Source organism: Castor canadensis, chromosome 8 (assembly GCF_047511655.1).
Source record: "Castor canadensis chromosome 8, mCasCan1.hap1v2, whole genome shotgun sequence".
In the NCBI taxonomy this organism is placed as follows: domain Eukaryota; kingdom Metazoa; phylum Chordata; class Mammalia; order Rodentia; family Castoridae; genus Castor; species Castor canadensis.
In genome coordinates, this window is record NC_133393.1 from 86,944,139 (window position 1) to 86,966,482 (window position 22,344).

At 38.0% G+C, this 22,344-nt stretch overlaps 1 protein-coding gene across 3 annotated transcripts in view; it reads right to left on the reverse strand.

Annotated features, from left to right (window-relative positions):
• Lima1 (LIM domain and actin binding 1) overlaps positions 1 to 22,344 on the reverse strand; it is an 80,675-nt gene that overhangs the window by 51,721 nt on the left and 6,610 nt on the right. For 2 of the 3 annotated variants that reach the window (XM_020177957.2, XM_020177955.2), the window contains exon 2: positions 5,129 to 5,270. In XM_020177957.2, coding sequence (XP_020033546.1) covers positions 5,129 to 5,247 — 119 coding nt within the window. In that variant the 5' untranslated portion in view covers positions 5,248 to 5,270. Of the gene's footprint in view, positions 1 to 5,128; positions 5,271 to 5,360; positions 5,441 to 22,344 lie in introns of all 3 variants that reach the window. The other variant, XM_020177956.2, reaches the window with a different exon arrangement.

Here is a 22,344-nt window from a genome sequence, read left to right on the forward strand (position 1 = left end):
AAAAAGAATCAAAGCAGAATGGCTGGGGTGAAGGGCCTGGCCTCAGTCCTTAGATCTTAGGAACCCCTGAGGTTCCTCTGAAGAACTCAATGAAAATGGTTTAAAAACTACTGGGCTAGATTCCCTTTAATTCCAAAAATATAGTCTCAAACAGGAACCTTTTGCAAAGAAACTAAACTCCATGCATTCAACTTTTATCAAGTAAAGAATCATATTATGCTGAAGTCACAAAGAAGTGAAACCAAAGCTAGCTCTGTTCAAACTGACCCATCATTAGGACCCTCCTTACCTCAAGTTTAATGTTTCATAAAGCTTAGAGGTTTAGACAAAGAAATGAGTCATGAGACATACTCTCTGATGTGAGAAAACTATTCATGCACATATAAATGTAATATGTATTAATAATTAGAAAGTAGAGCCAAACTCATTTACAAATGTTGATCAGTGGTGCCAAACACCACTTTTTTTTGCCTTTTGTGCTAGGTATTGAACCTAGGGCCTCAAGTATGCTAAGCATGTGCTCTACCACTGGGCTACATGCCAAGCCCAAAATATCATTTTTATATTTGTTTCTGATCAGAAACTTCCTAAAGCTTCTATAATGAAGCTTGTATAGGATTTACTACATCCAAACCCCATAACAGAAATCAGTATATGTTTTGTGGAAAACAGTCCTGTAACTTTCTCACTTACGGTGAGAGAACACTAAAACATTTAAGCTATATTAACAACATGTCTCCACTGCATACAAAACCTAGGAAAGAAATCCAGGCTAATCCCCTGTTTTCACTGTCTTAAGTATTCAACATTGCCTGTCCCAATTCTGTGTCTTTACTTTCTGTTCCTCTGGAATCTTTCAGTCCACCAAATAAATGCTACTACTCATCTTTTTAAAATCAATTCAGTATGTTAAAACCAATGCATCAGAAGAAAAATACTAGACAAACATAAACCCAATTATTAATTTGGGCAGGTTACTCTCTACACCTCTGTTTTCTCACCTACAAAACAATGATAAGGATATGGCTCAAGCCTGCTTTGTAAGTGCAAAGCACTGAGTTCAAAATCCCAGTCCCACCAAAAAACCAAAACCAAAAACAAACAAAAAAACAAGGATAATATCTCTCCCTCATATAGTTTTTGTTAGAATTAGAAATACTATATATTTCTACCACAAGCCTAGCAGCTGGATGTATAGCTCAGTGGTAGAGAATACGCTTAGCATACACAAGGCCCTAGGTTTAATCCCCAGGACCAAAAACAAAACAAAAACAACTAGTGTGGTACCTAGCACACTGATTCTGACTAATGAGTTCAGGATTTACACTTTTGCATGAAGAAAAGACAGTTGTTAATCAACTATACTATGAGAAAGTGACTTCTGAATTCCTTTGTGCTTTCTGCAGGATTAAGAAGGCCCCCAAGATGAACAACTATTTCTAACTTCCTAACTCTCATCAGTGCTTCTAAAAGACCCAAATCTTCATGAGAATTGGCTGGGCCCAACAGTGACAGAGTAGTGGGGTGAGGAAGGCACTGAGTAAGAGATGAGAGCTTCGAGATACCAAGCTAGAGAGAAATTGTGTGCCAGAGAGGTTCCCTTGTTTGTGAAGAGGGAGCCACATGGCAGCTAGGCCCTGAATGCAGCTTCCAGAAGCTGAGAGCATCCCCAGACCCAGAGTCAAAGCGGGAAAAGACAGAGTCTTAAGAGTCACAATCCTGAGACATAGAGGTCAAGACACCTGAATCAGCTTGTTATTAGATCCTTCCTCAGGGCAAGTACCAGACAGGTCACTGATGAAGACCAGTGACTGGAGGCACTATTAGCCCCAAGAGACATTTGGAAAGATGCAGGAATCTTGTTGGGTTTTCTTTCCTACCTCATTTTCCTTTTTTGGTTGTCACAATATCTGGGGTGGTACTAGCATTTGGAGGAGAGTAAGATGATGAATATCTTGCACAAGGAAAAATCTGCTTCATCCAAAATCTAACAGGGCCTCCTAACAAGAAACACTGAGAGGAAAATTATGCTGGAAGCTGGTGATCCCAGTGAAGGAAGGGAGTCTGGCCCTGAGTCTGGCACACTACTGCAGTGAAGGGAAAGAAGAATGCAGTTATCATAATATGTGAGACTAGAAGCTCAGGGTTATAACTTCAGAACCAGACACAAAACAATGGATGGGAACCAGTACTGGAGATGTAGGAGAGCAGCAACCCTGACTCCTGGCCCCAGAATATTTCAGGGAAGCCTGTACAGAAAGAGCAGGCAATCACTACTCAGACACAGGCTGCATTTTGAGGAAAAGCCAAGTTCAGTTAAAGGCAGGTGGGGCTTAGGAGGGTGAAAAGGGTAAGAATGTGGAGAAGTTTCTCTGCAGAGAAGGGGGTTTCCAAGTACCATTAATCATATCTCAACACTGTCTTTTCCCTTTCTTTCCATTCCTGTTGCCCTACCTTCCCCACTCAATAGCTTTCATTTGGGTTCCCATGAAAGCCTCATAAATTGTCTTCAAGCTATCAATCTCTCATCATTCCAATACGCCTTTTACACTGTTGCCAGAAGCATCTTTCCAAAATACAAGTCTGATCATATTAGTCTCCCTATGTGAAAACCTTCAATTGCATTCACTGTTTATCTAAATAAGTCCTAACCTTAGTATAGCATTTGAAGCCTCCATCATCTGGCCCTAACTGAATTGTACCAGTTCCTCCTCCCTTTTGTTTTCCCCACTCCAGACTGCTTGTTTCCTTTGTTTGTGTTCAGCTTCTACAATACTTTTCTTACTCATTTTGCTTTATGTTCAAGCTCGCTGCTTCCATTTCACAAGTCTATCTCTTCTTACTACCAGTGATTCCTAAACTTCCCTGAAGGTAACAATCACCTGGATATTTGCTAAAAACACAAGTTCTTGGGCCCCATCACAGACACAGAATTAGAATTGTTAGAGAGGCCTGGGAAGCTGTGCAAGATTATTTTAAAACATGTTAAAGGGGGTGGGGCAGCAGAATGCTTGTCTAGCATGCTCAAGGTCCTGGGTTTGAGTCCTAGCACCACAAAGAAAAAAAAAAAAAGTTCAAAATATCTTTGTCATTCCATCCATTGGAAGGTGGAGTTAAATTCCTGTCACCCTGAATATGAGCCAGTCTCAGTGACTTTTAAGAAGGGAATGTGGCAAAAGTGATAGCGTATGACTTCTGAGACTAAGGTCATTAACAGGCAACAAAATTTCTAGTTTCCTTCTTCCATTGTTCTCTCCCTCATTTCTGGACATTTGCCTTTGGAACCCAGCCACCAAGCCAAAAAGTCACATGGAATGGCCATGTGTAGGTGTTCCAACCATGGTCCCAGTTAAGATCCCAGATGACAGCTGGCATCGACTGCCCAACTTGTGAGTGAGATTTCAGATGATTATGGCTCCCAGCCTTTGAGCCACCCTGGCTGATGCTAAGCAGAGCAGAGAGAAGCCCTACCTAAATTGAAGATTTCCAAGTGAAATAAATCCTGTCATTATTTTATGTCTCTAAATTTTGTAGATTTTTGTTTCTTTGTTTTTGTGATGCTGGGGATCAATCCAAGGCCTTGTGCATACTAGGTAAGTGCTCTCCCATTGAGCTATACTGCCAACCCTTAAGGAAATTTTTTTTTTTTAAGACAGGATCTTACTATGTAGCCCAGGCTGACCTTGAACTCACTATGTAGTCCAGGCTGGCCTCAAACCATTGGTGCTCTACCACTTGAGCCACATCCCCAGCAAGCCTCAAACCACTGATCCTCCTTCTCACCCTCTTGAGTGCTGGGATTATAGGCCTGTACCCTCATACCTGGCAGGATTGGTTGATTGGTTGATTGACTGATTTTAACAGAGCAATAGTTAACTGGAACACCAAATTATTAGCAAGTATTCCAGGTGAATCTTAAGATCAGAAAAATTGGGGGAACTAAACTAATACTGGTAAATTCCTTGAGGTCAAAAAATTAAGTCTTAAGCCAACTTTCTGGACTTGTCTCTGAAATATGTTTATTTCTTTTCTTGCTGAAAAAAAAATACATGTTTGTATTTTTTAAAAGGCTTGTGCAATCTTGCCCCAACCTCCACTCCATCTTAGGTGATACCAAGGTCAACGGTTTGGAAGGGCAGTATTTTCCACATAGCAGGTATCTGAGTGAGGTACTTGTTGTTGAAGAAAAGGTGACATTGTAGATTACAGAAACTTCCTGTTGGTATGTAACTGTATCCTAGGTATAGCTCCTAGAATCACTTTCTTCAAATCTTTATCATCTTTATCATCACATCTCATAAATGTGCAATAGCTTCCTATTAATTAACAAATTCTACCAGTGAGGTATATCATCTGTCATAGGCTCCTTCTCACGATGGCATCTCTATCTGCCACTTTGTCATATTATTTACATATTATTACATAGACCAGTCCTTTAACATTTGTTAAGTTAACATTTGTTAAGTCTGTACTATGCTCCAGTCACTGTACTACCCCCTAGGGATATAGAATGAACAGGAAAAGGGCCCTCATATCAAAGAACTTATGGTCTAGAGGAAGGGTGGGCAAACTTTTTCTTAAAGGGATAGATAGGAAATGTTTTGGACTTTGAGGATGATGTGATCTCTGTTGCTGTTGTAGTGTGAAAAATAGCTGTAAATAATCCACAAATGGGTATCACCATGTTTTAATAAATCCTTATTTACTAAACTCTATTTACTGCTGGCACTTGAAATATGGCAAGTACAGCTGACAAATTGAATTTTAAGTGCTATTTAAACTCATCTTCACCAGAGGGCCTTCCTGATTAGCTCCTGGCCATGATAGCCATGTTCTCTTATTCTGCATACAGTCCTCATTCCTATTCACTTTGGACTTGATGATGCTTTGCTTTATAATTATGTATTTTTTAAGTATATTTTATGTTTGCAACTTTTTCTTGCCTACACTTAAGGAAAAATTCAAAGACAATATGTCTTCTGACTTATCATCTGCTTTAGTACTCTGTCAGGGTGCACAAAATTCAGGGGGTACTTAATAAAGCCATTTTAAATTTCACCAATTTCCCTAAAAGTTGGTAATATGTGCTTAAGACAGATGGTCCTTTTGGACCAGGATTAGCACTTACTTTGAGAATATTTCCACAATGGCCGATGACTTATTCTTGTTGACTAAAGAAAGTTCTTTGGCTGTTACCCTCAATGATAGTGAAGCCCATTGTCGTCTATTAAATGGAGTTGATTCCATCTTGTCTACAGACACTGAAGCACCTATGCAATAAAGAAAATCATAACATTAGACATAGGAGAAGATTCCCAAGCATCCAATACTGCCAGCAGTGTGAGAGAAGAAAGGCTAACCTAATAGATCACTCTTCTACCAGTTCTCCCAAAAACTGTAACCTTGGCCAAATGAGTCAACATCTTTGGGCAGAAGTTTCCTGTAAAAAGAGAAGATTAGAACATATGATCCCTAAGGTCCCTTCTAGGTCTCTCATTTTATGACTGACCCTACCGTGCAAACTCGATTGAACTGTCCCTGAACTTAAGTCTGTTCCAAAGTCACATCTGGAGTAAAATCTTCCCATCTTCTGAATTACATCCCAGGGGAGGTACAATCAGCATCTCAGTAGAACCAAACCCAAATCAGGTTCTACCTACATCCAAGTTTCTTTTGGCTACCCTTTCTCATCAACACTTTGCAGTGCTGGTCACTTGGTATAAGGGAGAAATCTGGGGACATTGCATGGCATAATACAAAGAGAAAGGGCTTTAAGGCTAGGCAGACTTCAGTGAAATTATAACTTTGTTATCTTGAACAAGTTAAGAAAATTTGGGACTCAGGATATAGCTTAGTAGTAGAGTGCCGAGTATGGACAAGGCCCTGAGTTCAATTTCTAGTACCACCAAAAAAAAAAAGTAATCTTTTCCGTTTTTGTTTCTTCAGCTGAAAATGAGGATAGTACCTGTCTTTCAAGGATTTTAGTATAGATTTAAGGAAATAATATATTCAAAGTACTAGGCCTATTATAGTAGCCTAAAGAGTATTTAAAGGATATTACCATTGATTCTTATATTATTGTAAAGTCTTTTAACAACTGGGAAAGTACAGGGTACTTTAAGTTCATGGAACAAAACCTCTATACTTAAATTTTTTCCTAAAATCCTGTCAAGCTGAAGAATACAGAGTACATAAGATGTACTTTGACATCACTTAGTCTCTACCCATTAACCTGGATGGTTTTTTCTCCCCAGTAATTATCAAAGGACTGCCAACCTTTGTTCAGAAGTGAGATTAGAAATGAGTCAATATTTCCTTATTTGAAGAGTGAAAGTATAGATTAAAATACTGCTTACAGCTCTCTTGACAATCACAGAGCATAACTGACTGGGTAGAATGTATGGTTCATCAGGTACTGCTTCCAACAGCCCTGACAACAGTAGAACACAAAGACACTGTATCAAGCAATGTGGGCTGCCATTTCACATTAAAAGTACCATGCTGCAAAGTAGGCAATAGATAATCCCACAAAACTACACTAGCTTTCCATATTTACTGCTTTGTTCTCCCAAACAAAGCCTTGTCTAATTACAGTTTTGTAGTTTTAGTTGATTTGTTTAATTCCCATGTTGGAAGACAGCATAGTACACAGTAATGCTAAAGAGCTCTAGCATTACAGCCAGATATGCCCAAGTGTAAGTGCTGGCCTCACCACTTAAAGCGGTATACCTTTCCTAAAACTTAGATTTCTCATCCACAGTGGTAGTATTCATATGAGGAATAAATAAGGGGAAGAAGAAATGACATAACGAATAAGTAAACAACAAATGTGGAAGACTAAAAAAAAAATCTCTTCTTTTTGAAATATTACTTCTGCTCATGTTCTTTGAAATAAACCTGAATGTACCATATAATATACCTATTTTGTATCTGCTTTCCAGCTTGTAACTGACAGACTCACAAAACAAAACGTGGAAGTAACATAATTCAGCTAAACTTCATGATGTAAAATTGCAATAGTGACCCTCTAAGACAAATTTAGGAAATGCTGACTAACAATTTAAGATATAATGTGGCAAAATTAGGCTTCCAATGTGAGTATGGGTATAAATACTGTCACTTCTTCTACAGTGATCAATTCTGGATGAAAGGAAAAAAATACACAAAAGTATGTTCTCAAATCTGTTCATTTAAAAAGGAAAAGCAAAGCTGGGTGTGGTGCTACAAGTCTGTAGTCCCAGCTACTGAGAAGGCTGGCAGGAGAGTTCAAAACCTACCTGAGTGGGCTGGGAGAGTGGCTCCAGTGGTAGAGTGCCTGCCTAGCAAGCATAGGGCCCTAAATTCAAACCCCAGTACCACCAAAAAAGAAAGAAAGAAAGAAAAAAGACCTACCCAGGCAGCATAGCAAGACATCCCAACAAAACAAAACAAAAACAACCTCTCCTCTTCCCCCCCGCCCCGCCTAAAAAAAAAAAAACTAAACAGGAAAAGCAATAATTATTTGAGTGACTGAGCATGATAAATAAAAGGAGTCAATTCTCAAGTCTAATCTAAATTCATGGTTATGATTACTCTTGTCCAAAACACCAAGGAAATTCAGAACATCTACCTTGGTCTATGGTTACGAGAAGCACACCTTATACTCAAGGAGCAAGTGGCTACCTCCCTAAAAGATGTATGGAGAGACCCATGACCAAATGGTATTCATAATCTACTGACCTTGCTAACATTGTAACAATTGTAACACAAGGCAGGAAGAATGTGGTTAGAGGCAATTCATGGTAAAGCTTGATGGGAGGGAAGGAAAAAGTTATGCAATTGATTTGGGATTTACAGAATTTCAAAGTGAGGGCATGAGGAAGAAAGTGTATCTGAGGTAGGAGGAACAGCATTAGCACCTTTGCAGAGTGAGTTAGACTATGGGGAAGAGAAGGTGAAAATAAGACAAACTGGGGACAGTCTGAGAAGAGGCATGAAAATCATGCTAAGGAATTTGGGCCATACCCCAACAAGAAAGAACTAGAACTGAGTAAACAGAGATGAAGTCTAGTCTTAATGTGCAAATAAAAAAATTTCCCTCAGCCTTGATATTCACATCTGTAAAATAAGAGCTCTGTGGTATATTACCTGCAGTGGAACACAGAAGTTTCTGAAAAGGCAAGTAACAAAATGAACACCATGTTTTAAAAGAACATTCTGCAACAGTATGTAACTTCCTGAGAGCAAGGACGAGTCTAAATTACTAGAAGATCCTAAAACTGTCTGAAGTAATCAAGGTTTAAAGCACAGGAGGTGAAAATGGAAAGCTAGGACGAGAAAACTGATGGTCCAGTAAAATGGACTTAAGGTGAGAGAAGGAATCCAGGGTGGCATCATCCAACATGAATGATTAAAAGGGTGAGGGCAAGCTGGGCACTGGTGGCTCATATCTGTAATCTTAGTTACTTGGGAGGCTGGAATGGGGAGGATCATGATTCGAGGCCAGATCAGGCAAATAGTTTGGGAGAACCCATCTCCAAAATAACTAGGCTTGGCTCAAAGCAGTGTAGCTCCCAATTTGTGAGTGCAAAGCCCTGAGTTCAAACCCCAGTGCCACTAAAACAAAACAAAACATTGAGGACAAATATAGAAAGGAGAGGGGGAATGATAAGTTTTGTTTGCTTTACATATGCAGATATGCATAGATATACACATAACCAAGAAAAACTAAGTGACACACAATAGAAAACTACAAACTCAAACTTAGGTTTGAAATTAGACTCTTAGAAGAAAACACTTTGAAACACTTATTTAGGCAAAGTACAAATCTCATCCTCTTAGATTATCTGCATTCTACTGGCACTTTGCCTATGAAGGAAAAATTGCTGGATTGGTAGATGACTGTATGCAAGAGTTAAAGGAAATACATACAACAAAATAAGGTTTTTTAGCCTCAGACACTACAAGAATAGTGATAAAACAAGTAATAATGGGATGCATAGAAAGGGGAACAGTTTGCTAATGAGGAAGATGCCTTCAGTTGTAGGTATTTACTAGAGATACAACTAGAGACATTTAGAAATTAAGTAACCAAGTCCCCCTTTATACAGTGAGGGAACTGGGCTATATACAGGTCCAATAATTTCCCCCAAATCATTAGCTACTTAGTATTAGAGCTAGAGTTCTAACTCCTAGTTCAGTGTTGTTTAATCAGAACAGGCAGCTTAAGGTGGGACAACTAAACTATACTGAGGGTAAGCTGGGGCCTGGAGATAAGAAATCTTAGGAACAAAGGTCCTTTAAAAGTTTGAGTTCTGGGCATAGACTCATTAGGTATCTGCTTCCTCAAGATATTGCTTAAGGTGAGGTCTGTAGCTGCTCCAGGAAACCTATTCTAATAAATTCATTTACAGGCTCATCTGACCAGGGGAATTAATTGTCCCTCAGAAACCAGGTGGGGACAAAAGCAAACAAGCTGCCACTATAATCAGCTCCTCCCAAAGCCACTAATAACAAAATGCTGTCCTTATAAAGCCCTGGAGTCACTCTTCTTCTCCCCCAACCTCTCTCTTTAGTTTCTGAGCTGATTACCTAAGCAAGCAGTATAGTTGTCTGAACACAGCCACAAAAAATTAGACAGAACAAATCCTACAAACTCATTAAGAGAAAACGTTATTTTTTTAGAAACAGTATAGTTATACAGTTTTTCTATCAACAACTCTTCTCAACTTCAATGTCAAAAGGTTAGAGTACAAATTAATTAAAAGCAAACAAAAAATGCAACCAAAAAACTTCAAGGTACAGCTGGGCATGGAGGCATATGTCCCATGCCTATAATCTCAGGTACTACCTCTACTCCTCACTACACAGGAAGCTGAGCCAGGAGGATGGAAAGTCCAAAAGCCAGCCTTTTTTTTTTTTTTTTTGGTGGTGGTGCTAGAGTTTGAACTCAGGCTCTTATATACTTGCTAGGTAGGTGCTCTACCACTTGAGCCACTCCCCTAGCCCTCAAAATTTTTATTAAAAAGCCAAGCACCTGTGGCTGATGCCTGTAATCCTAGCTACTTGGGAAGCTGAGATTGGGAGGATCTTGGTTCAAGGCCAGCCCTGGCAAAAAGTTCACAAGACACCCATGTCAATTAATAGCTGGCTGCAGTGGTGTGCAACTGTCATCCCAAGCTACCTGGGAGGCTGAGATTGGAAAGACTGTGGTTCCAGACAGGCCCCAGCAAAAATTTTGCAAGACCCCATCTCAACAAAAGAATAAGTGTAGTGGCATGCATCTCCTGCCCAGTTAAAGGTGGGAAGTGTAAATAGAAGGATTGTAGTCCAGGCCAGCCTAGGCAAAAAGAAAGACCCTATCATCAAAATTAGTGGAGACAAAATAGCTGGTGGCATGGCTCAAATGTTAGAGAACCTCCTTAGCAAGCAAAAAGCCCTGAGTTCAAACCTCAGGACTGAAAAAAAATTTTTTTAAGGGCAGGGGAATAGCATGTGACAATGTCCTGGGTTTCAATTTCCAGTACCAGAGGGGGGGAAAAAAACAACCACACACAACAAAACCCTTTGAGGTGCAAAGGAGAATATAAATAAAAGCTGCATGAAATATGGCCCCCTGCAGAATTTTTTTTTTCATTTTTCTTTTATTATTCATATGTGCAGAATTTTTTTTTAATGTAAGTTACATTTATTTCTAAGGTTGCATTTTTTTGTGCAAAAAATAGTGAGTAAATTCACATACTTGAAAATTTTTTGGAAGTCAGTTTTCCACTTTATTTATTTATTTATTTGTAGTCCAGGCTGGCCTCAAATTTGCTAAAAGGATTTTCTATTACCTTCATCTCCTCTACATTTATCAATTGAAATTTTTCCATTAAGGAAGATTCAGAGCAAGAGCAACAAAAAAGAGGTTATGTAACCGAGAGACAATTTCACTTGTGGAAATTACTCACCAAAGAATCATGGAAAATGGTTCTTTCAGAGCAATTTTCACTAAGCATTTACAAACATTCATCCTTTACAGATTCAACTTTACCACTCCGAGGATAAAGGATGGAAAAAAAAAAAAAGCGAGCACTCTCAGATACAATTTTTCCCACTTCTTGCCTATGTCAGGGGAAAATAAGTATGGAAACATTCCAGATGGACTTTTTAATTTTTTTTCTGTGCTGAGCATCAAACCCAGGATATCACACATGCTAGGCATGTGTTCTTTCACTGAAGTACACCCTTAATCCCCAGCTGAAATTTTAATCCTCCCAAGAACTTCACTTCATCTCTACCTCTGACTTTGGCCTACTACCCAAAAGGAGCTGATATTTCTGATAGGAATATATACATACACATATCTGGAATTTATAAGTAGTTCTTAAAAATTCCTTTTTCTCTTAAGCTTTTTTTTTTCCTCAACCTACTACCTCACTTCACTCCTACCTCACAGCCAAATCATAGTCTCTATATATTCAATATTTCTACTTCCTCATCTTTCATCCATTCCTTGACCCTTTTGGGTCTGGCTTCCACTCTACCACCCTACTGTAAGAATTCTCTTAAAGATCACTGAAGAGCACTTACTGTCAAACCCAGAGACCACCTCTCAGTTCTTAGCATCTTCCATCGCCATCTAAATTGCTGATTAGTCCTCAGTACTGGGGTTTGAACTCAAGGCCTTTCACTTACTAGGCAGGTGCTTTACTACTTGAGAAACATTGTCAGCCCATGGTCGCTGATTTTCGAAATTTTTTCCTTCCTTCCTTTCTCCCCTTTCCCTCCCTCCTTTTCTTCCTCTTTTCCTCTCTTTCTTTACTTCTTAGACAGGGTCTCAGGTTTGTGCCCAGAGCCAGCCTTAAACTGTGATCCACCTACTTATACCTTCCATGTAGATAGAATATGACAGGCATGATGCTCAGACTTCCTTTTCTATCTTTCAAATCATTCTTAATTATCTCACAAAATCCTCTTTGTTTCCCTCTACTCACCCTCATAGTGTGAGGGTTACTCACACTCACATTACTCAAGGATTGTTTTCACTCTTCTGTGAGAGAGTCTATTCTCAAGTCATCAAACGTCACATATACTGGATGATTTCCAAAGTGGAATTGTAAATCCTGACCTTCCTGCCTTAGTGAAGAATCTCCACTCCATGCTGAATAGCTTCATATGTCCCAAAATATACAACATACAGCCCAAATCATATGTACTATCCTCTCTTATTCTTACCCATCAAATTGAGTATATTTGACCACAAATAATTTTTCTCCAAATGAGTTAGTATATGAATTTTTGTTTGTATCAAACAAAATATAACAGGGAAGATAGTATGATGTAACAATATATACAAGGTTTGAAGTTATAAAAGGATCTCCAGGACAGGTAATGGGTGGCACATGCCTGTAATTCTAGCTACTTGGAAGGTGAGACTGAAAGGGTTACAGATGGAAGCCAGCAGGGACAAATAGTTTGTGAGACTCCATCTCAACTGACAGCTGGGCACAGTGGCCTGTCATTTGAAGCTATATGGGAGGCTGAGATTGGGAGAATTTCAGTTCCAGGATAGTGAGACCCCTTCTCAACAGAAAAAATCTGGGTGTAGTGTTATGTACCTGTCATCCCAGCTACAAAGAGAGGCAAAACACAAGAGGATTTGCCAGTCCAGGCAAAAAGTGAGACCCTATCTCCAAAATAACCAGAGCAAAAAGGGCTGGAGGCATGGCTCTAGTGGTAGAGTACCTGCCTAGCAAGCATGATGGCCTGAGCTCAAACCCCAGTACCTTCAAGAAAAAGAAAACAAAAAGATTTACAGGTTCTCACTCTGCCTCTTTCTAATTGCAGTGACCATGTGCAAATTTCTTCACCTTAGGTATACACCATCCCTAACTTAGCTAGTCAAAATCCTCTCCACAAAATGCCTAACACAGTGACACATGGTGGAGAGATAATGGTAAGTGGCTACAAGAACAAGGCCATGGATTTGAATCTAGTTATTTGGATCTCATACTTCTTACAAGCTGCATAATCTTGGGCAAATTACTAAACACTGAGTTTCCACCTCTGTAAAACGGGGATAAAAAATTTACCCATTTGTTGTGAGAATCAAACAAGTTCTAAATGTCAAGTATGTGTAACACTACCTATTATCTAATAAGAAATCAATCTTTTTTCTTTTTCCTTCCTTTCCCTTCCTTGTGCTCTCTCTTTCTCTCCACACACACACACACACACACACACACACACACACACACACACACAGGATTTCACTATATTGTCCAGGCTGGCCTAGAACTCTTGACCTTCCTGCCTCAGCCTCCTAAGTACTGGGATTACAAAGCACACATTAGAATGCTTGGGTTCCTCACATCTTTAGGTAGGCCCAATTTACCTCTTGATCTTGATCCTTTCTCTGAGCATGCTGTCCCTCTGAGCCACTTCTACCTTTTGTCAGAAAATGCTTCCACTCCTGCCTGGCTCTATGCTATAGGTCCCAAGATCTGGTGACACTTTCTCCTAGATGCCTGCCCTCATACCCCAATCTGGGCTAGGAGGTTCTGTACATACGCTAGGCAAGAGCTCTACCACTGAGTTACACTCCCAACCTAGGAAGATTAAGTTGTCAAAAAACTAGACCTACCCCTAGCATTTCCCACATTTTATTTTATTTGAGATAGGATCTTGCTCTGTAACCCAGGCTAGTCTCACACTGGTGATCCTCCTGCCTCTATCTTCTGATTGATGGGATTATAGGCATATACTAAATACCTAGCCTATAAAAATATTTTTAAAAACACACTATACTCTCTCAGTACAGTTCCCGCTGGCAAATGATAGGTACTCAAGTAATCAAGGAAAAGATTCCAGGTATCAGAAATTATTTGTTAGATTCAGCTATTTTTATAGACTAGTGCTTTGGAGAAAAAATGAAATGATTTAGTAGGTTGTGTTTGTTTACTGCAAAATAAGTCATTCCAAATTATAAGTATAGTGGATATAGCACCAAAAAAATAATTTTTAGCATTGAACGCTAAGGTAGAATAAAACTGAACTCCATCAATACAGACTGTTTTAGTAAGTTTTCTCTGTTGACATAATTCAGGTGTTTTCTTACAAATGTTAATGAGTATTTAGCGCTACAGTAATAAAGCCAAAGACTAACTGTAGAAACCAAAAGGGAGTTAAGATGAGAAATAAAAGATAGGAAAAAGCATCTTAATTCAATAGTTCACAGACTTAAGCATCTATAAAAATTACCTAGGAAACTTGTTTAAAAGAATGATTTCTGGATCCTATCCCATGATTCAGATTCATCAAGTCTAGAGTAGAGCTCAAGAAGACCACATTTTAACAAGAAACTGAACTGATTCTACTATTCCAGGTTTCATGAAATTCTGGAAAACACTGAATTAAAGGATTTAAAAGCCAGATGTACTTCAAGAAAAATGGAAAAAAAGAGCTGCATAAAATATTTTCTATTGTCCACTTTGAATTTCATTGCCATTCAAATTTGGCAGTATAAGAAAATGGCTGCTTTTTAAAAGTAGCCCAAGAGCCAGGTACATGCCTATAATCCTAGCACTTGGGAGGCTAAGGCAGGAGAATTGGAAATTCAAAGTCTGCCTAGGCTACAGAGTGAATCCTATCGCAAAGAAAACAACCAACATAGCCTGAGGTTAGGTCAAATTGAATCTGGGACACTGAACTGATAAATTTGATCTGCCTAATTTAATACCTATCATCTAGGTTCACCTAGAACTTCTCTACCCAGACAGTACAAAATCATTGTGTAGACTCATGATAATAAAATCAGGTTACTTTCATTTTTTTTTCTAGTTTAGTTTGTTATTAAAATTGAATTACTACTTAAATGATACAGAGGTTAAAAATGGTATAGGAATAGAAATTCTATTTTATTTTTATTTACTGAACATGAAGGCAGCTGTAATTTATTGAGATGTCAAAGTTAAAGCAGGGAGGCAACAGGTGTGGGCTCTGATCTTGTATCTGCCACTAATTAGCCATATGACCCTGAACAAGACACCTGTCTGGGCCTTGCCTTCCTCTTGTGTAAGATGAAGTCACAATAGCCCAGTGTTTTATTTTAACTGCAGGTCACAATTAGTGAGTTGTGAAATCAATTTTAGTAGTCAGAACCAATATGATTTGCTTTTGTTTTTGGTTTTGCAATGATGGGTGTTGAACCCAGGAATTCCCACACGCTAGGCAAGTGCTCTACTGGGCTACATCCAGCCTGTTTGTTTGTTTTAATGAAAAGGAATAGAATGCAACAGGAAATGTCAGCGCGAATCACACACATTATAGGTAAATACTCTTTTATAAGGTTTTTGCTTCAGGTTTTCTTTCTTTCTTTTTTTTTTTTTTGGCAGTACTGGAGTTTGAACTCACAGCCTTGCACTTGCTAGGCAGGTGGTCTACCACTTGAGCCACACCCCCAGTCCTTTTTATTTTTGAAACAGGCCACTATGTAGCCCAAGCTTGTCTCAAACTCAGGATCCTCCTACTTTTGCCTCCAACTGCAGAGGATCTCCAGTTGGAGGTCAGCCTGGGCTACATAGGGAAACCCTGTCTTAAAAACAAAAAGGAACAAAAAAGCATGGCCACACAAACACTTGTACATGAATGTTTATAGCAGTATTATTCATAATGGCCAAAAAAATGGAAATAACCCAAATGTCTATCAACTGAACAAAATGTGGTATATCCATACAATGGAATATCATTCTGCTATAAAAAGGAATGAAGAGCTGACATATGCTATGACACAAATATTGAAAATATTCCACTAAGTGATTCTATTATATTAAATATCCATAATAGGTAAATCTACAGAGACAGAAAGTAGATTTGTGGTTATCTAGGACTGGAGAAAAAAGAAAAGGAATATGGCATTTTTCCAGGAGGTGATAAAAATGCAAAATTGATTATTGTGATGGATGCACAACTGTGTGAATACACTAAAAAAATGAACTACATATTTAAAATAGGTGAATTATATGGTATGTGAATTACATTGCAATGAAACTTCATTTAAAAAATTATAGTTTGGGGAATGAGGGTGTAGCTCAATGGTAGACCCCATGCTCAGCATGCACCAGGCCTTGAGTTCAATCCCCAATACCAAAAAATATATATAAAAGTTAAAAGAAAAATTGAAAATATATAGTTTGAAAGTCACTAGAGTAGATGATAAATAATCGCTGAGGTCCCTGGGAATCCTCAGTGTCCTCCCTACCCTCTTGCCATGGTTACCTGGGGGCAGGGCAATATAATGGAAACACCAGCTAACTCAAATTCTGATTCCAGCGCTCACTAGATGTATGGTAATCTCTCTGTACTTCAGCTCCCCTCTACATAAAGTAAGGATGAAACCTGCCCTATGGAGTGGTTTTAAACATAAAAATAAATAAATGCAAAATAGTGCCCCCTGGCACATTGCCTGAGGGCAGTCAGATCTGGATGTCCCTGTAGGCCTTAGGGTATAAGACATGAGCAGTAAACATTATTCTAAAGGTTTAGCTAGTCTAGCAGAGTGGTGCAGCAGAAGTGTGCTGGGCCCATAACCCAGAGGTTGATGGATCGAAACCAAAAAGGTTTAGCTAACAAAACACATATTTGGGCTTAGCTTAGTTTACATATCATGTTGTCTTTATGTCTTTATCATAAAGCTCTGATTAAAAATAATTCATAAATATTGTATTTAAGTTGTTTTGTCATTTTAATGCAAAATTGCTCTTATTATTATATAATGGAGGTGGTAAAGCTAGTTAAAAAGAAATTAGTAGTTTCTAATGTATCATCAATGCTTTAGCTGTCATGGTGGAATCCATCAGCATCATTTCTATTTCCCACACCTCTACTTCTCTTCACCTTCTTCCTTTCCTTTGAGGAACCTCACTTCTGCAGGTCTCAACAGGAGTTTAAAGCCAGAGTTGCCATTTTCTTCACTATCTAGAGTGTTCCCTATCAGAATGACAGTCAAGGATGGGCCTGCTCATTATGTACATTTATGTGGAAATATACAATATAAGAAATAGAAGTCCTGTGTGCTCTTGCCTGTCTCTTCCTCCAAGACAATTTCACTTCTCAAAGTAACTTCTGTCAATTTGGAGTATAAATTTTGTGATATGTTCCATATAATAACAATAGGAAATACATAGCACTATGTGTCAGTCACTGTTCTAAGCTCTCTATAAATGTTATTTTATCTTTACAACTCATAAGGTAGGTATCATTACGATGCCTATTTTACCGATGAGAAAACAGAAGCACAGAGAAGTTAACACACATCATACATAAACGCACATTTTAAAAAAAATACAGTGGTTTATAATGACATATTGTTCATCAATCATTTATTTCCTCTTAAACATCTTCACACCTCAGGACATAAAGATCTACTTGGTCTTTAAGTACTATATAATATTATATACTATAATATGTTATAACTTATTTAACTAAGCCCCTGTCAGTGCACATTTAGGTTACTTTGAGTTCTTCATCATTATGAACAAGATTGCAATGAATATGCTTATACTATGGCTACATGGAGGTGTACAGCCACAGTATCCCCTAGAAAGTAGCATTTCTATCCTCTCTCTTTCTCTCTCTCTGTATATGTACATATATATATTTGTATATTTGAGCCATCAATTGTATGAGACATTTTATATTTTCCAATCTGTGAAAAATGGTACATTATTTCATTAGTTTTCATTTCTTTAATCATAAGCAAAGTTGGACATATTTTCAAATGTGTATTGGCCACTGTATACACTTCCTTTTTGAAACTACATTTTTAAAATGTTGCTTATAAATTGTTTATCACCCCACAACTTAATTACTTTTTTTATGCAGACTTTCTGAATATCATGTGTAACTTCTTGTACAATTAAAATTGCCTCTCCCAGCAGCTGTCTGATTCTTATCCAGATCTCATTAATATTCTTTCCAAATAGAAATGGTGCTTGACTATACAGATGAGAGCCTCATTTCTGTAGACAACCCTTTTGTAGAGCACCCACCCCTGACTGCTTATTAATATTCCTCCAGTGCAGCACAGTCCTGTGAGGAGGCTGACAGACATGACATGACAACCAAGCATTAAGAAAAGGTCACTGGTATTGTATTTTATATTTTTATTTAATTTTTTAAGGAAGTACAAGTCTGGCACCAATTGGGGTTACATTTTAGTTGCTACCCTCTTCTAGCAGGTCTAGAGCTTCCAAGTTGGGTGGGGGCCACTTTGAATAACAGGATCATCTATGTAAGTTGGATCTCTCATTAGAGACCAAACATGTCTAGTTTCTTTGAAATGGGTCCCCTACAATTCCAATGTAAAAAAGAGCTCTGGGAGTTTAGTTCTGGCTTGCTCCCAGGTTATTAGCCAGAGCAGGAAGACAGACACAGACCCTAATTGCCCACCACCTAGAGAGACTAACTATGTCAGAATCAGGTTAACATTTAGAACCTGTAGCATAAGCCTGAGGATTGGTTATAAAACACTGGCCAGGTGTTTTACATATTTCATCACATACCATTTGCTCTTACTTAATCCTTACAATACCATGAAGCAAACATTACTCTCATCTTACAGAGGAAGAAATGGAAGTTCGGAGAAGTTAAGTAATATGCTTAAAGTAACACAGCTACAAAGTGGTAGAGTCAGGATTTGAAACAGTCTGAATAACTAAGGCCCAGGCTCCAATGACATATTGCAAACCACACTGTCCTGACCCCTAGATATGATCAGACCTAGTTTTCTCTTGTAAGGGTCTCAAAACTAGAAATGGTAAGGGCTGGGCCAGAAACCCCAGTCTGCCCCACATCTAAGCCCACTCTGCCAAAGTTTCCTTAAAGTCTAGGTGGACATACTGAGTCTACTACTTACTTCCTAGGTAACATTAGGAAAATCCCCTAAACCTTAGTCTCATCATCTCTAAAATGTTCTTTTAGCTCATTGCTGAAATAAGTGCTTAATAAATAATGGTAGTAGTGGTAATAAAAATACCTAATGTTTATTGAGCATTTACCACGTGTTATTGCTTGACTTGTTTTCCATGTACAAACTTATTTAATCCTCACAGTAACATACTCAAAACCAATATTATCATCTAACACACCTCCAGAAGAACTCAAAGTTGTAGATAATGCTATACCTATAGCCTTCATGCATGGCTCCTATTACCTTATTCATTCATTTGAATATTTTATCATCTTACACTTTTGAAACTCAAATTAGTTTTTTTATATAAGTGGAGTTTTTGTTGTTTTGGCAGTACTGGGATTTGAACTCAAGGCCTCATACTTGCTAGGCAGGCACTCTACCAACCGAGCTATTTCACTAGCCCTCGTTTCTTATATAATTGTGGTAGCCTTACATATCTTATTGAAACAAGTAAAATTATAACGATAGCCTTTAAAAACTGACTTTGGTCTAAAATTTGTAGGTCATGATGAACCACCCAAAACCTTTCTAATCTTTTTTTTTCTTTACATTAAGCACTTACTAGCTGTAATCTAAGTTTAACTCCACCTATCTCTCAAATAATCTAATTTGCTTTTTATCTATTTGGTTCCTCTCTGCTTCTCCCCTCCTGTTGATAATTAACTCATTTTAAGGGCAAACAATCCAATGGAGATTTTTCCAGAAAGGAAAATCTCTTTCAATAGGTAGAAAACCAGATCATTATGTCAGTAACTGCAAATTTAAGGTGAAAGTGGAGAAAAGTATAGTTGACCAGAAAAACAATGTGAAAATTAACAGTTAGCCAAGCCATTGCACAAAGCATAGATTTTTCTCAACAACTTGTTTCTCCTTTAACCTTTATTCTATTCCACAAATAGAAATATCAGATGCATCAAATATTAGTGTCTGGTACTGTGCAGGGGCCCAATATATCTATTATATGAATGAAAAAGTGTTATATTAGTACTTAGCTGCTACATAACACAGGCCCACCTACATAACTGTATGTAGAAACTGCTCACAGTCTTGCCAATTAGGTTTGTTTGGTTTTGGTACTGGAGCTTGAACTCTAGGCCTACACCCTGAGCACTTCATCAGCCCATTTATTTTTTTATTTTATTATTCATATGTGCATACAAGGCTTGGGTCATTTCTCCCCCCTGCCCCCACCTCATCAGCCCATTTTTGTGAAGGTTTTTTTTTTTTTTTTTTTTTTGAGATAGGGTCTCGAGAAACTATTTGCCCAGGTTGGCTTCAAACTGCAATCCTCCTGATCTTTGCCTCCTGAGTAGCTAGGATTATAGGCGTGAGCTTATTTATAGCTAATTAAGACAAAGTAGCTAATGAAGGAATCTCTTCTACAATGTTGAAGCTAGAAGAAATCTATACTCTTATTTTAGCAAGGCTGCTTCTGTTAAGATGTAACCTTCTTACACCAGTCCTTTGTCCTTAATAATTAATCAAGCTTTCTCCATGCACAGGGCTTCTTAAGTTTCACTCCTGGCCATTTCCAGGAAGGGCTTGGCTTCCATTATTCTTATCTGAAATTTTAGAGGATGTGGGGTATTTTTCAGGATTTGCCCAATCCAAAGAGCCAGTTCAGATCAATTTAACCAGTCCCTTCATGCAGAAGAATTAAAACAGGTTTACTGAAAAGTGACTCTTCTCTAGGCAATCTTTTCTTTCTGTAAAAATCTAAGCAGCTGACACAGAACAAGCTTTAAACAAGGACAAGGACAGCTAAGGCTGGTCCTGTAAAGAATTAACAAATCATGGTCGCAGAGGTGATAAAGTTTTGCTACTTATTTAGACCAGTGCTAGGCAGTTTATTTCTTAAGGGTTACAATTGTTAATGTTTTAATTGAATTTTAATGTTTGTCTCCTAAAAACTACATCAAACTGTGGAGCTATGAAAAAAGTTAAGAGGCAGTATTAGATAGTGCACTTTCAGTTGGCATGGGAAGGTCAACTTCTTTAGGGCTCAATTTCTTTACCTCGAAAACATATTCATTCACACAGAATGGTTATCAATAACAAATTAAAGAATAAAGGCAAAAGTACTTTGAAAACTATATATTACAATAAAATATAAGATGTCTCTGTACTGACTAATGGATTAAGAAAATGTGGTATTTATATACAGTGGAATTTTAGCCACAAAGAAGAAAGAAATTTTGTCATTTGCAGGTAAATGAATGGAACTGGAGAACATCAACTTAAGTGAAGTTAGCCAGACTCTGAAGGCCAAAGCTGCATGTTCTCTCTCATATGTGGAATACAGACTAATACAAATGCAGCACTGTTATGAAACACTGGTCACAGTAAGGGGAGGGGAAGGTAAAAGAAGGAAACTAAAAACTTGAATATGGTGGATATACTGTCTATACAAGAATGAATATATAAATCTTAAATTGGCTAAAATCACCATAAGAAAGGGACTAAGTTAGAATGAAGAAAATTAGAGGAGATAATCCAATTGTGGTTATAATAAATATATAAATGGAAAAACCACAAGGAAACTCCCTGTGTAGCTACCTCTAGCTCAAACAAGCTAAAATGTCATGGTTTTCTTTTTATGTTTTCTCATTTTTCTTTTACAAAATCGGAGAACAGGAGAGCGGAACAGGTCCTGCCCAGTGGAGAGGGAAGGTAACAGGAAAAGGGGTTAGGAGAGTGAAAAAAATGTATACACACATATGTAAATGCAAAAATGATACCTGTTGAAACTATTCTAGGAATGGGGGAGGGGATAAAGGAGAATGGTAGAGGGGGTGAATTCAAGTATGATATATTTGATACATTGTAGGAACCTGTATAAATACTTATACAGCTCAACAATAAAGGGAAAAAAAACCTAAATAAAATTTCAAACTAATGTTAAGAAAAAAATAATAAAATTAAAAAACAAGGCCATCTAGTGATTAGAAATAGGATAAAATTAGAAATAATTAGTTATAATATCTGGTTCAACTAAATTTTAATAAGAAATGCCTTGTTCAAAGCTGTTGCTGAAAACTGTTCTAATGAGTATACTGTCCCATATTAGAACATGTAGTGAGTATAAGGAAAATAATTTCATCTTTCCTTGGGTATACTAGATATTTTTGTTATTTTTCTCCCAGAGAAGGGAAGCAGAAGAAAACTGCAGTTGCTTGGGAATTTTGACCGGCTGGATTCTAGTTTTGCTCTACTTGTTTTTAGAACATAGTGAGAGCTGAAAGAGTATATTATCCTGCAGTAACAACTATGGAAGTAGCACCTACACTGGTAGTAAAATAGTGACCTGGATCCTGGGAACACCTTGGAAAACCTGTACTCAAATGGGACCAAATCCTAGCTGTCACTGTACCCAAGCGCCTTTGTCCTGCAATCTTCAGAAATCCTCAGAG